At 39.0% G+C, this 17,719-nt stretch overlaps 3 protein-coding genes across 5 annotated transcripts; 2 read left to right on the top strand and 1 right to left on the bottom strand.

Moving 5' to 3' along the window:
- Positions 1–1,799: 1,799 nt before the first annotated feature.
- Positions 1,800–5,396, bottom strand: LOC122414907 (dual specificity mitogen-activated protein kinase kinase dSOR1-like). Its single transcript, XM_043426577.1, has 9 exons — positions 4,495–5,396; positions 4,237–4,429; positions 4,034–4,146; positions 3,865–3,911; positions 3,463–3,719; positions 3,233–3,384; positions 3,142–3,197; positions 2,864–3,030; positions 1,800–2,764 (listed from the first exon to the last, which is right to left on the bottom strand). Exons 1-9 carry the CDS (start codon positions 4,614–4,616, stop codon positions 2,648–2,650), a joined length of 1,224 nt encoding a protein of 407 aa, XP_043282512.1. The 5' UTR covers positions 4,617–5,396; the 3' UTR covers positions 1,800–2,647.
- Positions 5,397–8,206: 2,810 nt separating this feature from the next.
- On the top strand, positions 8,207–13,472 carry LOC122414897 (uncharacterized). Its single transcript, XM_043426561.1, has 2 exons — positions 8,207–9,284; positions 9,625–13,472. Exon 1 carries the CDS (start codon positions 8,207–8,209, stop codon positions 9,215–9,217), a length of 1,011 nt encoding a protein of 336 aa, XP_043282496.1. The 3' UTR covers positions 9,218–9,284; positions 9,625–13,472.
- A 283-nt stretch (positions 13,473–13,755) lies between these two features.
- On the top strand, positions 13,756–16,102 carry LOC122414903 (uncharacterized). Of its 3 annotated transcripts, none has more exons than XM_043426571.1 (5): positions 13,756–13,942; positions 14,682–14,887; positions 14,962–15,331; positions 15,434–15,665; positions 15,741–16,102. In XM_043426571.1, exons 3-5 carry the CDS (start codon positions 15,008–15,010, stop codon positions 15,743–15,745), a joined length of 561 nt encoding a protein of 186 aa, XP_043282506.1. In that variant the 5' UTR covers positions 13,756–13,942; positions 14,682–14,887; positions 14,962–15,007; the 3' UTR covers positions 15,746–16,102. The 3 variants fall into 3 exon arrangements, with proteins under 3 accessions (XP_043282506.1, XP_043282504.1, XP_043282505.1); XM_043426570.1 differs by lacking the exon at positions 13,756–13,942 and adding an exon at positions 13,970–14,596; XM_043426569.1 differs by lacking the exon at positions 14,682–14,887.
- The last annotated feature ends 1,617 nt before the right edge of the window (positions 16,103–17,719 follow it).

Genomic DNA, 17,719 nt, shown 5'->3' with positions numbered 1-17,719 from the left:
TTGAAAATAAACAACAAAGAGGAGTAAAAAAAAAAATAATTGAATATTTCGAGTTTTGGCCACGGAAAACTCCTCAAATAAAATTTTCAAACTGAAGGATCTTGAAAAAGTTTAATCTTAATATTATCACTATGCGGAATAACAAACTTGAAATTATCGTCCCGTTCATAGAGTATATATACATATATATATGCGTATATGTATGTGGTCCGAGATACGGATGCGAGGAACTAGTATATACGATGAAAAATAAAATAAATCTACAACGGTCTATAAATGATGGGGATTAAAGTAATTTTATTCGACGTTTGAAACGTTTGCTAGAGAAATCTTTCGAAAGGTATCATCCCCGGTGTGTATCGTTAGTGGGCGAATTACCCCAATTATCCGCATGAATTTCGAGTATTTGTATTATTCTCGATAGATATACGTATATGTACCTATATATAGGGGAACATGGGGCAAATTGAACACACGGGGCAAAACGAACACCGTGTTCGTTTTGCCCCGTGATCGCGAAATCCGGGGCAAAACGAACACGACTCGAAGCGAAAAGTTTAATATTAAAATTTCCTGTTTTTTTTTTCTTTTCGAAACCACAATGGGCACAGGGCAGAGGCAAAATTTTCTGAACTACGAAAAATTCTTTAATTCTTGAATTTCCTTTTTTTTTTAAATGAAATGATGAACAATGTAAGAAACAAAGAAAATTGAATTCATTGGAATTGTTTTCTACAGAAATCGCAATGATACAATTCATCCGTCTCCGGATGAAATATAATCCACGGTGAAAAAAATTGAATTCACCCCAACGTCTTTATTGCGAAAAAACTAATTTTTTGATTTTTCATGCCTCCCAGAGGCTGAGTTCGTTTTACCCCACATTTTTTTTTTACGAGATTCGAGAAAGAGGGAACGGGAAAACTGATTTAGAACATAAACATAGTTGAATCATGATTTATATATTGGTGCAGTGAATTTGGAGTTAATTTTTTTCATGTTATAAGAAATTGGTGAAAAAATCCGCGATTTTAACCCATTTATTCGTCTCGGACATGAAATAAATGGGCCCGAGGAGGTCCCATTTCTTTTCTCACATAGCAGAGCTCGTCTTACGCGCGGACGCCGTCGCTTCCAACGCGTTGATTGTGAAAAATGCAATTTTCGGATTTTTTATGCCTCTCTGAGGCTGAGCTCGTTTTGCCCCACAAATCGTTTTTCACGAAATCCGACCTACAGGGAACGGGAATCTGTTTCAAAACCTAAAGATAGTTGAAATATCGTTTATACCCTGGCGCAGTGAACTCCAAGTTCATGTTTCACATGTCACCAAAAAATGGGTTTAGAAGCGATCTGCGACTTAACCCCATTTTTTCCTCTCGTGCATCCAATAAATGGGCTCGAGGGGGTCCTATTTCTTTTCTCGTATGCCAGAGCTTGCATTACATCCGGGAGCAGTCATTTCCAACGGCTGTATTGCGAGAAATATATTTTTATAATTTTTTTTGCTTCGCAGAGGCCGAGTTCGTTTTGCCCCGAAATTTTTTCTTTTCGAAATTTGAAAAATTAGCGATGGTAGTCAGTTTTGGGACTCAAATACAAGTGAAAGACCGTGTGCTCATTAATGAATTTGTCTTAGTTTCTTAAAAGTTCAATTTGCCCCATGTTCCCCTATATATATCTATGCGCGGCATAAAAGATTTAAGCCGGGTGTGACTGAAATGATAAAACATGTTTAAAAAACGTTGGACATCTTCAGGTACAAATCCTCGTATAATAAATAAATAAATCGCGTCGAATAATTGTCTGTTGTTGTTTTTTAATTTATGCCTATATGCATATGCTCGTATCATAATTGTTTTAAATGTACGTTTGCATTTTTTTTCTCTATCGATATCCTAATTCTTATCACAGGAAATACATACATCGTGGGCATGCGCGCGCGCGCGCGGTTTCTTTATTCTTATAACAATATCTAAATGTACGTAATGTACGACGCTATAACTCTTCTCACCGTGTGTGTGTGTGTGTGTGTGTGTGTGTGTGTTATCTTGCTTTCACATTGTCTTACATACTTTTCAAAGGAAACTGATGAGAGATGATTAAGTAAACAAAAACAAATAATGATAATGATCGGGTGAATGAATCTATGATGAAGAGTAGTAGTGGTGGCGTGACGTCGCGCGAATCACATTTTTCGCAAAATTTTTATTACATCGCGAGTTATTCACAATGCCCGTTTCAACACACTCGAGTTACTCGATTAATTTTATTACTTTGCAACTATAGGATCCTTCGATCCGTCGATTAACTTATTTTCCTCTCTTTCTCTCTCTTTTTTTTTTGTCCTTCGGGATCGTCGCTATCGAGAACGACTCAATTGGAATTGATGCCAGCATTTTACACCTTCCCCCGTGTACATTTCACGTTCACCAGTCAAAGGATAGAGATATTTCAACAACGGAAACAGCTAACGCCGCCACTTTACGAGGAAAACAATAATGGACTAACCGATTATTATATATATAAAAAAACAACAACAACATATTCGAAATATACGTATGATACGTATATATTCCTAACGAAAAGTGACTCAGGAGTTTTGAACGCGTATGTACGTGGTCAAGTATGTAAGAGTGACATTTATTCAGGACTGTACGTTCTCCAGACGGGTCGGAGTGGTCGGTTGCAGATCCATAGTTCGACAAACCCATCCAGCGATGTCGACGTTCTCCATTTCGGCCTTCTTTATCCACTCGTGATTCTAAATTATACGGAAAAAATTCGATTGTGACTATAAAGAGTGAGTTTTGAGATGTGAGGCACGAGAAATGAATCTTGAACGCGAGTCGTCAACACTCACCATCAGTGTTTTTAAATCAGCTCGCTCAGCTGGATTCTTCTTCAAACAGCGATCGACAAAGTCCATAAAAGAGTCAGTAAAAATTCCCGGTGGCAGCCTCGGTGGCGGCTCATTTACGACGTAATCGAGCAATTCGAAAATTGCCATTGGTCTGGGACTACCAGCGTCTAGAAATAACAATTTTCAGCTCAAACAAACTCTCGTATATGAATTGGTGAAAAATTGGACAAATTGTTGAAGCATGCCCGTAAAAGAGAAGCAAAGTATTGGCAACATACTGTGTGCGGGTGATTGCGAGGTCGGCGTAGATACATTGTTGACGGTGTTGGTGATGTTGGTGGTGTTGGTGGCGGTAGTGGTGGCGGTGGCGGTGGCTGCGGTGGCGGTGGCGGTGGCGGTGGTGGTGGTGGTGGTGGTGTCGATGATATAGGATACATTCCAATCGCCATTTCTACAAGCGACAGTCCCAACGACCAAATGTCACTTTGAACAGAATAATGGGTGCCCTGCAATCTTTCTGGCTGTAAATAAAAAGAAAAACTTTTGTCGAAACTGTCGCTTCGTATCCGCGCGAATTATTCGCTACATACAACACTTACCGACATATAACTCCTCGTGCCAACAAAAGAGTTGGCCATTGAATCGATCAACTGTCCAGAAACTCCAAAATCACAGATTTTTATTTCACCAGCGCTATTGACGAGTATGTTACTCGCTTTAACATCGCGATGCATAATCGAATGTTTGTCTCGCAAATAACTCAAACCTTTCAGCACCTTGAACACAGAGATTATTAAGCAGAGAGATAAACAAATGAAAGACAAGACAAGGTTTTTTTTTTTTATAATTTGACACACACACACACACACAAAACAACTGATCCGTCAATATGAAATAATTATATTAGATACAGCAGCAGCAGCACAGCCCCTGGATTGGGGGAAAAAAAAACGACGACGACGACGACGACTCGGGACGAAATGAAAAAAGTATCGGGTTCGAAGAGCGCTCAATTATGTATTCCATGCATATGCTAATTTCTCTGTCGCTGTGAAACCCAAACAATTGTAAATTGTTGCCGATGCGCTAATATTATTATTGCAGCGCCGATTCAATCATTTATGTTATTAATAATTCAAACTAAACGGTTGAAAATTATTTCAAACTGACCTGTGAAAAGCTCCGTAAAATCCAACAATGTGGGCAAAGTTACTCTCGTGGAGTACTTTCAGTTCACGAATAATTTGTTTCTTTATAGCCGGCTTGACTTCCAGATGAATCAGCTTGAATCAAAAGTTTTTTTTATTTACAAGCGTTTTGCGTTGATGAATAAATTTCAAGAACAAAGCTATTTCAATATCGGAATAAAATACCTTTCTAGCCATGATAAGGCCATACTTTTTATGCCTCACTTTCATTACAACACCGCCGTTTCCAGCTCCGAATTCTCCAACTTTTTCTTTTTGACCCAAGAAGCTCTCGAGTCTCTTGCGCTGTTCCTCGTCCATTTCCAATTCTTCCAGTCTTTCTTGTATGGCGTCGATGCTCATTTTACCCATGACTCTGCTTGAAGAAAAATAAGCCGGTCAACTCGAAAATTCTCGAGATACAAAAATAATGGTGCAACTTACTCTTGTATAACAGGCGGCTCGGCATACGTTGCGAGGGGTTGAACCGGCGGAGAAGGTGACACGACCGGTACCGGCTCTATAGAGCCCGGCGGCAGTGTCAGATTTAATTTATTCTTCGACATTTTTTCAAACTCCTTTGGCTTTTTTTACAATATTTTGTTAATTAAGGCTGCCGAACTATGAGCTTCGAGCTGCTATATGAGCCTCAAGATTTTGTGAAAAAAAAATAAATAAATAAATAAACAAAAAAAAAGTGAATTCTATTGTTTTGAGATAGTCTTTCGAGTCATAACGTTCCAAAAATCGTTAGAATCACGAAGAGACGTCGAATTGAAATTAACAAAAAACGTATGCGGTATATGAACCAACTGTCAGATTGGTGCCTCTACGTCGGAACGCAAAAAAATTCGCCACATTCAAAGTCAATATTTTTTCATTTATCTAACGCACTTATTTGTTTGATCAACCCGAGTTCATCAATATATATTCGCGTATAATGACACTTGCGATATTATTCAAAATAAAACAAGTTCGATACGCGATACCACACCGTTGTTTTTTTTTTTTTTCTATGTTGAAAAACAAAACGCTCACTGACACAAGGTGGTAGAAACCTTGGTGAGGTTACTGCTCAAAGTTCGGGCGTTACACCGATTCAACGACTCAACCGTTGGATTTTGGATTGTTAATTATTTTTGTATACACTTTTCTCTTTCCCGTATGAAAATATACTGCTCTTTTTTGTTTTTTGGGTATAAGGAGATTATATATTGACGGGAAAAGAGGAAAGGGATTCGTGCTGCAAAAAAGGTGTCACCGTAAATCCTCACAGTATCACAGTAAAGGCCGCAGGCCGCCACTCGCACAGTGGTTCCCAATAAAACCCTCACGACTCGCGACGTCCGCGACGACGACTACGACTATATATTGGCATTAGCCCGTATGGGCCGTATGTATGCTGCTCGCAAGAAAATTCAAAAGAAATTTTTATTAGCGAATATATATAACTTTTGTTATAATGGCGACATTGCGATAGATCCGATAGATCGAGGGTCGATTGGATAAAAAAAAAAACAGATATGCGCGCGGTATATATATATATATATATTATATGGTTTATTGCGTATCGATATTATAAATATACAATTTCATGATGAATGATAATGAACGGAACGCGAACATTAGTTTCTATCAGTCAATTTTTACATCATTTGAAATTTCAATTTTCAAGGGATTTCGTCGTTATAATAACGATTCTTGAAATGAAAAATTTCATATATCTTATATATAGTGATTGCGTTACTTTTTATCAAGAGACTCGGTATAGAGTCTCGGGGACAAGTACATTTTACAGGCGCGAGATATTGCTGATGCGCGTGCTCGCATGACACCAACACAATGACCAACGTCAACCAACAGCGAGACGCGAGCACCGAACTGAACTCTATTTTATATTTATATACTGGAACCCCGTGCTGGAACCTGATTGGAACGCTCATTGGCTCATTGGACGTTTATAAAGAGAGACAAAATCTCTGTCGTTTGCTGTGCTGCTGCTGCTGAGCGCGATGCGCAGCAGTTGTCTTTGTTAGTACAGCGAACCAAAAAAATTAGCCGACAGCAGCAACAACAACTATAGGGATGGTGCAAGTAGACTACCGCGCCACTTTACTGATGAAAAGTGAAAGCTTTTGGGGGTCTTTTATCATTATCGTATTATTATATATATATATTACATTATGATGATTATATTTCCATCAAAGTATTGAAAGTGCTACCCCCAAAAACTTATAATTTATGACATTAGAGGCGCCACGAGTACTTTCGACCTGCCCTCTATCGAATCTGCACCATCCCTATACCGTTTGGTTTATTTCGTGTCATATTTTTGCCGACAACGACGACGGGGTGGTTCGGTTATTTTTTATCATATGTAATTATTTATACTGCAATGTGGCGATGAAAAAATATCATTACAATCATTCCATCTTTGCGAGAGCGATATCGCATGAATAAATTAAGTAAACGCATCGCTGGAGAAAAAACGTACGTAAACGTGATACCCAACACCTCTTGTGACGAATGCGTAATTCGTCACCAGAGTGCGCTGATTTCTGCGCTAAGAACCGCGAATTTGCGAATTTCGTACTTTAGCATTTCATACGGATTTGATAATTTGATCATTGAAATATTAACAAATGAGAGGAACGTGACGGACTTGGGTGACTAATATATAAGTATAGCATAAACAATAACCGCTAGTCGATAAGAAATATGAACGTATTGACTAACTCATTCTTATAGTTTACATTATAATAATCTCCATACGTTGAAATGTATCGGAATAAGGCTTTCTTTGATTTCTTATATAAATAGTTCTAGTATTCCAATACGATACTTTTACCCACTTTCATCTTATAAACATTAGGCTAGGACATATCCTTCGTCACTCTTATGCTAAGGACCTAGAATAATAAGGGCATTGTGTGGTTGCGAAGCGAGCGTGTGAAACCGAAGCGTGGGTCGCGAGACCCCAGAATTCGAATGAGTGGGAGAATGAAGAACAACGTGATTGGTCCGCGTATGAGCGGAGCGTACCGAGTCTGCGCGTGAGAATCAAAAGATTTGTGAGACTAAAAGTCGAACGGAATAGAATTAAGAGAGAACATTGTTGTCAGCCGAAGAGTCAAGATCCATATTTTCGTCAATATATTCATAAAACATTTAAATCTTTGTCTTGAGTTATTGAAGAGAAATTCGCAAGGCGAGTTTCAACTCCTTATCAATCGAACCCACCCAAAACTAAATCATTCGAAATAATAGTTACTATAATTCCCGCTCGGAGCGTTACATTTTATTGGTGGCAGCGGTGGGATACGAAATTGAACTTGTGAATTTTTCGCGAAACGTAGTGATTGAACTGAATTAAAGTGGAGCAAGTGAAAGATATACGTAATAGACACGCAAATATTGTGACTAATTCGACAATTGTAAGAACTGTGACATTTTAATCGTTATTGTTATTCATACGGACATTAGAGCGAGATATCGAATCAGAAATACGAACAATTTTAACGCTGATTATCGAAGTCGAATTGCCGCGACCTTCCTCCAGGGTTTTGGCGTGGTTTTTCACCCGGAGGCAGAGGGTATACGAGTATATATATACCGAGGTTGTTCACGGTGCAGATAAGGACCACGTAAAAATACCCTTACGCGACCGTAGGCACACGCGAAGAAAAGAGACGGAGAATACGCTTACCGTCTACTATTGGAATTGGGAAGAGAACGAGAATACGAGCATCAGTACGAGAGGAAGGAAGACACGTAGCTGGATCGACAACGTACCAAAGTGAGACAGAGGCTTGAATCATCAGTACGAGAGGAAGGAAGACACCTAGCTGGACCAACGACGTAGCAAGTGAGGCAGAGACTTGAAACTTCAGTACGAGAGGAAGGAAGACACGAATAGCTGGGCTGAAAACCTACCGAATCGACGCAGAGGCCTGAATTACCAACACGAGAGGAAGAGCAACGAATTCGACTCTAAATCACAGTATCATCTGAAGTAGTAAGTCACCAAGTCGATTGATGTAACGCGTTCCTCTCGAATTTGCAATTGATGAAATTTTGACAGCCATAATTACAAAGAGCAAAGTAAATTCATTTCGTTTATTGCATTCAATTGGCAGTTGAGAAGATAAACATTAAAATGACCGATCATATCGATGGAAGTACGAGTAACGAAGAATCATTGAGTAGAAACAATACTAATCCGTCAGAGAACTCGCAAAGTGGTGTAGATGGTGATATTATTTTGAATAATAATAACGGTAGCGCAAATCAAATGGAAAATGTTCCATTAGATCTAACATCAGCTTTGGTACCAACAAATGGTGAACAGGGTAGATTGAACACGATTCCTAACACACGAACCAGCATAATGTCGAATGATAGAACTATGTTACCAGTCGTTTCGACGAATGATCGGAATGTCCAACCCCTTTACCGAAATTCTCAACCTTCAACGAGTTCGTCGCTAACTCACTCTTTTCCTGGAATTGAATCAAACGGAAGTCATATGAGTTTCAAATCCGCTTTAGACTTTTTACCGCAATTTTATGATGGTCAGAATATTCCGATTTCAAAATTTGCTCGTGATTGTTTATTCGCGCAAGAATCTATTGTAGAAAGAGAAAGGCCCCTACTGCTTCGTATGATAAGATCTCGATTGCGTGGCGATGCGGATCTATATTTACAAGACCAAGAGATCAATTCATTAGAAGACCTTTTGAATGACTTAAAAGCCGCATTTTCACCTCACGAAAACGTTCAGGACCTCACAGCGATGCTGTCTACCGTAACACAGAAAACTGAAGAGACTGCGGAAAAGTACGGGGTTTGCGTACGGAAAATTTTGAATAGACTGGTCACCGCGATTGAGCATGATAACGCCCCCGAAATTTCATTTGGAATGATTCACGCAGCTCGAGCGTCCGCAATTGTCAATTTCTTACGTGGTTTGAAAGGAGACCTTGAGTTAAGAGTTCGCATAAAAAATCCGAAAGCAGCAGAGTGGGGGGTTGCTTACCAAAAGGGACTTCGTTTTGACAATATCTTGACAGATAATGAGGAAACGAAGAAAATACTAAAACTCCATCTCACGTTCAAGACAGATTTAATCCTTGAGAAAACAGACATACCCTCTTCCAAATATAACTGAGATTCTAGATCAATTAGGAAAGGCAAAATATTTTTCGGTATTAGATCTTGCTTCTGGATTTCACCAGATTGAAGTAGAGCCAGCCGATCGACCTAAAACAGCTTTTTCTACCCCATACGGTCACTTCCATTTTAACAGGATGCCCTTCGGCTTGAAGAATGCTCCTGCTACCTTCCAAAGATTGATGAATCAAGTCTTGTCAGGACTGCAGGGTAGTGAGTTATTTGTTTACATGGATGACATTGTTATTTATGCAAATTCTCTTAAAGAACACGAGATGAAATTGAAAAAGTTGTTGGAAAGATTAAAGAATGCTGGACTTGTTCTTCAGCCGGAGAAATGTAAATTTTTGTGCAAAGAAGTCTTGTATCTTGGACACATTATTACAAAAGACGGTGTTAAACCAGATCCGGAAAAGGTCGAAGCAGTATCGAATTTCCCTCGTCCAAAAACGTGCAAAAATGTTAAACAGCTTTTGGGGTTAGCCGGTTATTACAGACGATTTATTCCAAATTTTGCCACAATTACAAAACCTTTAACAATATTGCTGAAAAAGACGACTGAATTTCAGTGGGGGGAGGCACAAGAAAATTCGTTTAACGAAATAAAGAAGATTCTATGCTCTCAACCATTATTGCAGTACCCTGACTTTACTCGACCATTTGTTATCACAACAGACGCATCCGGATATGCCTTGGGCGCTGTATTGAGCCAAGGACCTGTAGGTAAAGATCTCCCGATTGCATATGCATCCCGTACCTTAAATGCCGCAGAGATGAACTATTCCACCACTGAAAAGGAATTATTGGCTGTAGTATTCGCTGTAAAACGGTTTCGTCCTTATGTCTTTGGTCGTACATTTACCTTGATTACTGATCACCGTTCATTAACCTGGCTTCATAATCTCAAAGACCCTGCTTCAAGGCTTGCTCGTTGGAAAATATGGCTCAGTGAGTACGATTATGAGTTTGATTACAAGCCTGGTTCTTTAAATGCAAATGCTGATGCACTTTCAAGAAATCCTGTAGATTCCACTGAATTTCCTGAGGAAACTGATCATCGGGTGCTGATCGTGCATGATCCGTTACCCGCTGCAGAATCCGAACTCCCTGAAGACGACCTTTTGGTTGAACGTGTGTTCCTGTGTAAAGAGAAAGTGAGAAATGTTGAGTTGATAAAGGACAGTAACAGTGACTTGACGGACAAAGAAAGCTCCCGTAATGGAGGCTCGTTTGAGGGACGCGTGATACCCTCAATTGCGAGTGGTTCGGTCGCCTCAGCGAGTAGTTATATATCTCAATGTATGAGAGCTCCCCCTGGGGAAAGCTGTGTTGCGGCGGTGAAGCCCGCTCACAGGGAGGTGTGTACCTCAAGTTGCACATCCTTCGGGAAAGGTGCGCGCAGAGGAAGCGTATCAACTCTAGGAGCGAACCCTAATGGGAACAGTTCCGTTGAGGGGAACGCAGGCCTCTTGCGAAGTATAAACGTCTTGGATCAGGCGCAACGCAGAAAGGATCGATGCCCCGGGAAGACGTGACTTCACCACGTATTGAGTGTGAGAAATGTGAAATTGGCCAAGACGATTTGACAAAGACAAGAAAGAGACGAATTGCAGAAAACGAAAGTTTTACAGAAGTAAAGAAAGAGTTGTGTAATGGACCACGTTTTCCTAAAAGAATTCCTATTCTAATCACAAATCCCAGATCAATATTGAGACCCATTATCCAAAATAGCACTGATACGATAATGATGAGAGATGATAACAAGATAAATTTCATTTCTGCAGATTGTATTTTGACAACTGCTGTTGGAAGAGATTTGATGAATTCAGGTGAATTCCACTTGCAGACTTTGAAAGCAGAGGAACCAGAATTAGGTCAAGTAGTAGTGACTAGAAACAAGAAAAATTATATTTTTCACCTGTTCATACGTGAAAAATTCGATGATAAAATTTTCATGAAAAATATCGAGTTAGCAGTAGAAGCTCTGAAACAAGCTACTAAAGCTTTAAATGTGAAGAATTTCAGTATATCGAAAGTTGGGAATGGACTAGGAAATTTCTCATGGATATTAGTTGAGAAAATATTTCGTGCTTACTTTGGAAAGGAAGATTATCAGATAACTGTTTGTGCCGGAACAGTCAGAACTCCACCTGAAACAGAACGTCCTTTGATCATAGCTGAAAATCATGACTCCGTTAGTGGAGGACATAAAGGAGAGACAAAAACCTACGAGCGAATAAGACAGTCATATTATTGGAAAAACATGAAAAATGATATACATGATTACGTCAAAACGTGTAGTTCGTGTCAACGGAAGAAACTAATTCGAGTAAAAACTAAACAGCCGATGAGAATCACTGATACCCCTACTAAGGTATTTCAGAAGTTACAAATCGATATCGTAGGCCCTTTACCCTTAACCGAGACAGGTAAACGGTATTTACTGACCTGGCAGGATTGTTTATCGAAATATTCGGGAGGCATCTCTTTGTCCAATGTTGAAGCACCTACTATTGCTATCGCATTCGCAGAAGCTTTCATTTGCTTATATGGATGTCCCGAATCTATTCAAACTGACCAAGGTAGCCAGTTCCTCAGTGCGATTATGATTAACATTGCCAAAATCTTCAAGATCAGACAATTCAAATCAACCTCTTTCCATCCACAATCGTTAGGATCCCTCGAGAGAAGTCATCACACATTCATCGAATATCTGAAACATTATTGTACACAGGTTAATTGGGATCCTTGGTTACCATTTGCAATGTTTTCTTTCAATACTTCACTTCATGAGTCAACTGGATTTACACCTTACGAAGTTGTCTTTGGTAATAAAGTTAGGCTTCCCTCTGAATTCACAGAAGAAAAGGTACCGCTTACTTACATAGAATTGGTTGACAATTTATTGATCAGGTTATCTGAGACCCAATCGACGGTTATCTCTAGACTAGAAGCTGCAAAAAGACGATGTAAAAAATACTATGACCGTAAACTGAATACAAAGAATTTTAAGGTAGGACAATATGTCTACCTACTCAAAGAACCGAGAACTAACAAGTTTGATGATCACTATATTGGTCCCTTTTTAATAAATCAAATTTTCAGAGATAATAATGTTGAACTGCAAATCAGTCAAACTAAAACAAGGATAGTTCATATGGATAAATTAAAACATGCATTTCTCAGATTGGATGACGAAGATTAATAATAAAACTGAATTTTAAATCTTAATTACGTAATAATCTTACTTTCAAGACGTTTGATTAAGCCTTTTATAGATTTTAATTGATTCGCGAAATCAGATTGTGTAGTTTACTAGTAACATAACCTGAAAGGTAATTGGAAACTAGATCTATTTACCATAATATCGATTCCTTTACAATAATTAACCATGCTTTTGAAAAATTCACTGAGTTCTTGCACTGCAAAATTATAGTATACAACACCCCTTGTTTATCACTTTCGTTATCACTTCTTAGTCCACGATGTTTATCCTACGATTCCACCATATCACTACACTACACCACGGCGACCACACGCGTAAACCTATGAACATAAAAGTTGTTTCATTGAAACATCTTTTCAATAAGGGGGAAGGTGTGACGAATGCGTAATTCGTCACCAGAGTGCGCTGATTTCTGCGCTAAGAACCGCGAATTTGCGAATTTCGTACTTTAGCATTTCATACGGATTTGATAATTTGATCATTGAAATATTAACAAATGAGAGGAACGTGACGGACTTGGGTGACTAATATATAAGTATAGCATAAACAATAACCGCTAGTCGATAAGAAATATGAACGTATTGACTAACTCATTCTTATAGTTTACATTATAATAATCTCCATACGTTGAAATGTATCGGAATAAGGCTTTCTTTGATTTCTTATATAAATAGTTCTAGTATTCCAATACGATACTTTTACCCACTTTCATCTTATAAACATTAGGCTAGGACATATCCTTCGTCACTCTTATGCTAAGGACCTAGAATAATAAGGGCATTGTGTGGTTGCGAAGCGAGCGTGTGAAACCGAAGCGTGGGTCGCGAGACCCCAGAATTCGAATGAGTGGGAGAATGAAGAACAACGTGATTGGTCCGCGTATGAGCGGAGCGTACCGAGTCTGCGCGTGAGAATCAAAAGATTTGTGAGACTAAAAGTCGAACGGAATAGAATTAAGAGAGAACATTGTTGTCAGCCGAAGAGTCAAGATCCATATTTTCGTCAATATATTCATAAAACATTTAAATCTTTGTCTTGAGTTATTGAAGAGAAATTCGCAAGGCGAGTTTCAACTCCTTATCAATCGAACCCACCCAAAACTAAATCATTCGAAATAATAGTTACTATAATTCCCGCTCGGAGCGTTACACTCTTGCTTATTTCCCGCTACCATGCGAATCGTGGCAATTCGCTCGATGATTGGCTCGAGCGGCTCGAGGGGAAATATATCGTAAAGGCGGATCCACAACTAAAATTACCATGGCGACATCTCGCCTTACCGTCCGGTACTACTAGACGGTGATGTTAGGACGCCGCGACACATACCCGCATGTCGTGCGTCGTCGTATGAATTTATCGTGCAAGAGGGAACGGGAACGAAATTAAAGAAAAAATTCAATTTCTTGAACGCGCAGAGATTTAAGGAATAGATATTGTCATTTGCAAATACATCGCGCAACGCGCAAAGGAAAGCGAACGTTAGTGATTGCGAAAAAGGTAAAATCGTGCGCGAACGACAACCGGCGCGCGTTCTACGTTTAACCTAAAACAATCGTTTTTTCTACACATACTTTTATTATTTGCTAATTGGCCATGACGCTCTTCTATTTTTATTTCTCACGAATAGTGTACGCATATCCCGTATTTCTGTTACGCGATTATACAAAAGTTTCGCGTAAATATCAAGAAATAAGGCTCCCCAATAATAATCAACGTTTTTTCTGAATCCGTCAATTCTTACAATTGTGTTATTAATTCCTTTCATGAAGTTGTGACAACAAAGGATACTCGAGTATCGAATAATTTTACCGCGTTCATCTCCGTATTGCGCAGCCAAATACAGATGCATTTGAAAATTACTGCGTATTTTATAAAATTTTGCAAATATCCAGAAAATTGCTACTAACAAGTAAATGGTGAAACCTTAATAAAAAAAATGAAACGTCCATGAAAAATAAATGGAAGCATGTATATGAATTTGAAATAATAGCGCAGATCTTTGGACAAAACAATCGAAAGCTAAAAAATGATGACTTCCTTAGAGAATAATATATTTGCAGCGTCATCTCTGAACCTATTGAAATTTCTGTGTTGATATACAAAAAAAAATGTTTCTTTCCAAAATGAATCAAGAAAGTACATAACGAAATGGTACGCCAAATTTCATTAATGGAATTCTACGCTTCCAAATAGTTTTTACTGAAATCTTTGTTCTTTGAATGTGCGATTGTTTCAGAGTCATAAATTCATTCAATGTTACAAGAGGGAAAATCTCTTATTCCTGCATGGCTTTCCGCACTCTTCGTTGTATCGCGTCGTCCTGTAAAAACACTCGAGAGTGTTGCTCGCAAACGTCCTGACCCGAGCGGTTGCGAGATCTTTGAGTATTAGGGTCTCACCCTAAGTGGAGTTTCGATCGAACCGAATAAGCGGATAGTTGAAGTATAATAGACGTTTGAAGAATTTTCATTCTTTTTGGTATTAAGCGAAAATCGTTTTTCCATTAATGTTTCCAGAACCACGAGGGGCCACTGGATTTTCGAAACTTTCGCCGGTTTCATAATGAACGAAATGGATGAGGCGACTTGTGCGTTGCTTGAGAGATTAAACTGTCAACCAAATATCGTTCATATGGAAATTCCGTACATACCTATTCCTATAAAGGATATCGATGCGTACACAAAATTGGCTGATTATGCTTCGGATCGTATAAAAATGATTGAGACAATTGGAATCTTGGAACCGGTTGACACGAATGTAGCATTTTTAGTCTCAACGACGGACGATCCGAAATGTTCGCTCCAATTGGAAATTGGACATTTGCGCAGAGATTACGCTTTTCCGCTCGACGAGGAGGAGGGTGCTGCTGCCTGTGGTGGTTTACGAGTACGCAAAGAATCGATACGAGAGACTTGTAATCCATCTAGTCTCGGTGGCATTTTTTCATTCTCCTCCTGATCGCCCTTTCTGTTATTTATTGTCTTACAGCACGAGTACAGTACCGTCAGAGTATTCGGTACACTAAAAAGTATTAACAAAGTAAACGTATTAGTCGTTGATGAAATCCTACCGGTTCAAAATTTCGTTAAATGTGAAAAAACTTTGGCCATCGTGGCCAAATTGGCTCGAACAAAGTACTCGATGTACAATTACGAAATCGAAAAGAATGAACAGTTGCGAGAATACCTCCGGAGAGTTGCCGAAAATTACGAACAAACAGGTTTGATCCAAATTTCGTGTCAGCTCGCTCAAGTTTTCTACCAATTTATTCATCTTCCATCTCTTTTCCCCACAGAGTGACAGCGACGGTGAATAATGTTGCATGTGCCATAAGAAATAAGTGATCCCGGTCAATGAGTCGCAATAAGCTGTCCAAAGTACAAAGAAGATGGCAGAAGTTGTGAAAACTGCACATTTAAAAAGAAATTTATTAATCTTACGAGAACTGTATTCTCGTATTTTTAAACTTATCCAAATTTCTGTCGCACGGGAGATGATTTCTTCCAAACCAATTGAATCTGAGATGAAAAAATTGGAGAAGCTCCTACCGTGTGTCACATATAATATGAAAAAATTTGGAAACCGTAGATACTCGCTGATGAACAACTTTTTTATAGATCTGGCTCTGCCTCTCTCTCATAAAACGCACCTGCTAATGATTTTTATTATTTTCAAACCCAACCAATCCTAACAGCCGTAAAAACGTAATTAATTCGTAAAAACAATATGCTCCTCACCATTGCTTTCTGTAGCAGATGCGTACAAATGCTAACGAATCGAAACGAAAGTATATTTCAACCGATGATCGCTTTAAACTTTGCTCGGAATACTGTTGTGTTTGTAAAACTTTTTTTCATCAACGGCAACAATGAACAGCGTAAACGTTGGAATTTTGTTTATTTTATAAATAAAAATTGGTGGTTGGATGGATTCGAGTGAAACGCTTGTACACACATCTTTTACATATCTATACTCGGAGGTATTGGAAAACTTGTTTCCCACCAAATTTCAAACGATTACCATTTTTTTCTGAATACTATGCTTTGAAAATCCTCTGCGTCATGCGAAGAGCTAATCCAGCATATATTTAGAAAAGAATCTTTTTTATTTTTTCGTCCGGAGATGTTGAATTTTTTTGGAGATTTGCCGTCAACGCTGATTCCAACGTTTACACTGTTCATAATCCTTGACATTTTCAATGTAAATAAGATGAAACGATAGATATATTCACAAGGCAATAGCAAGAAATGAGGAAAATATGTCTATCTTAAGACTGACCTTCGGTTACTCCAATTAATTGCGCTGATGCATTTATGCTGGATAAGGCTTTGAAACAATTAGCGAATCGCATTACCCGTCACGAATGATTGATACTAACGAAAATGCCAATCTACCTTTCATGGTAAGGAGAAACAGGGCATCTTCCACGAGCCAATCTTCATTCTATTACATTCTATTATTATACATATGGATTTTCCCAAGTTTTAAGAAATAAGACTTGCTCTTCGAGCGCGCATATTTTCGTGTATATGACTGACTGAAGAGAGGAGATGCGGACGAGCGCGCAGAAGCGTGAGCTCCGGTCGCGGGGGATGCTGCGAGAAAACGAAAGCTCGGCTTGAAAATCCTTCCGCAATATTGCTGCTGTTGCGTTCACTAACCGGCCTGTGAACCCACAAAATTCAAGTGACCAAGTAACAATGATTAATAATTTTACGACGATGAATTCCCATTCATCGTTCCAAGATTTACGAGAACCCGGTACTCCGGTTCAATTTTTTTTATACTCACTCGAAGCATTTTGGGGTGATGTCAAATAATGACAATGAGATATGTCACACTTTTTGAGATTTCATATTTCATTGATTTTGTAATGTGAAAAGCAGAATTTCATTTTGCATCGTGTATGGATGCAGCCATTGGCGCGTAAATCTCGACGTCGTTGAGCGTCTTTTTATATAGCGTGTGTTTGGTGAGCAGCAATAGAATGGGCAGGACTCGACCACGCAGGCAGGGAAGAAATTGAACGAAAGGGAGGCGCGACAATAAAAATGCGATTAAATATAGTTCAATCGCAAATTTCCATACAACTTTCTTCAACTTGTCAAGTGCTGCTTGCGGCATTATTTTTATTTATTTATTTTTTTTCTCTCAGCGTTCGAATATACGCGAACATAGGGGTGGGTATATTCACATTCGTGAATATATCGTGCGCGCGTGTGTGTGTCGCGTAAACGTCGCTACTCTCGGTGCGATCGGGGTTGATGTATCGTG

The sequence above is a fragment of the Venturia canescens genome, chromosome 8 (genome assembly GCF_019457755.1).
Source record: "Venturia canescens isolate UGA chromosome 8, ASM1945775v1, whole genome shotgun sequence".
In the NCBI taxonomy this organism is placed as follows: domain Eukaryota; kingdom Metazoa; phylum Arthropoda; class Insecta; order Hymenoptera; family Ichneumonidae; genus Venturia; species Venturia canescens.
The sequence above is the reverse complement of the archived record's forward strand: the minus strand, read 5'-3'. Positions and strand labels throughout refer to the sequence as shown.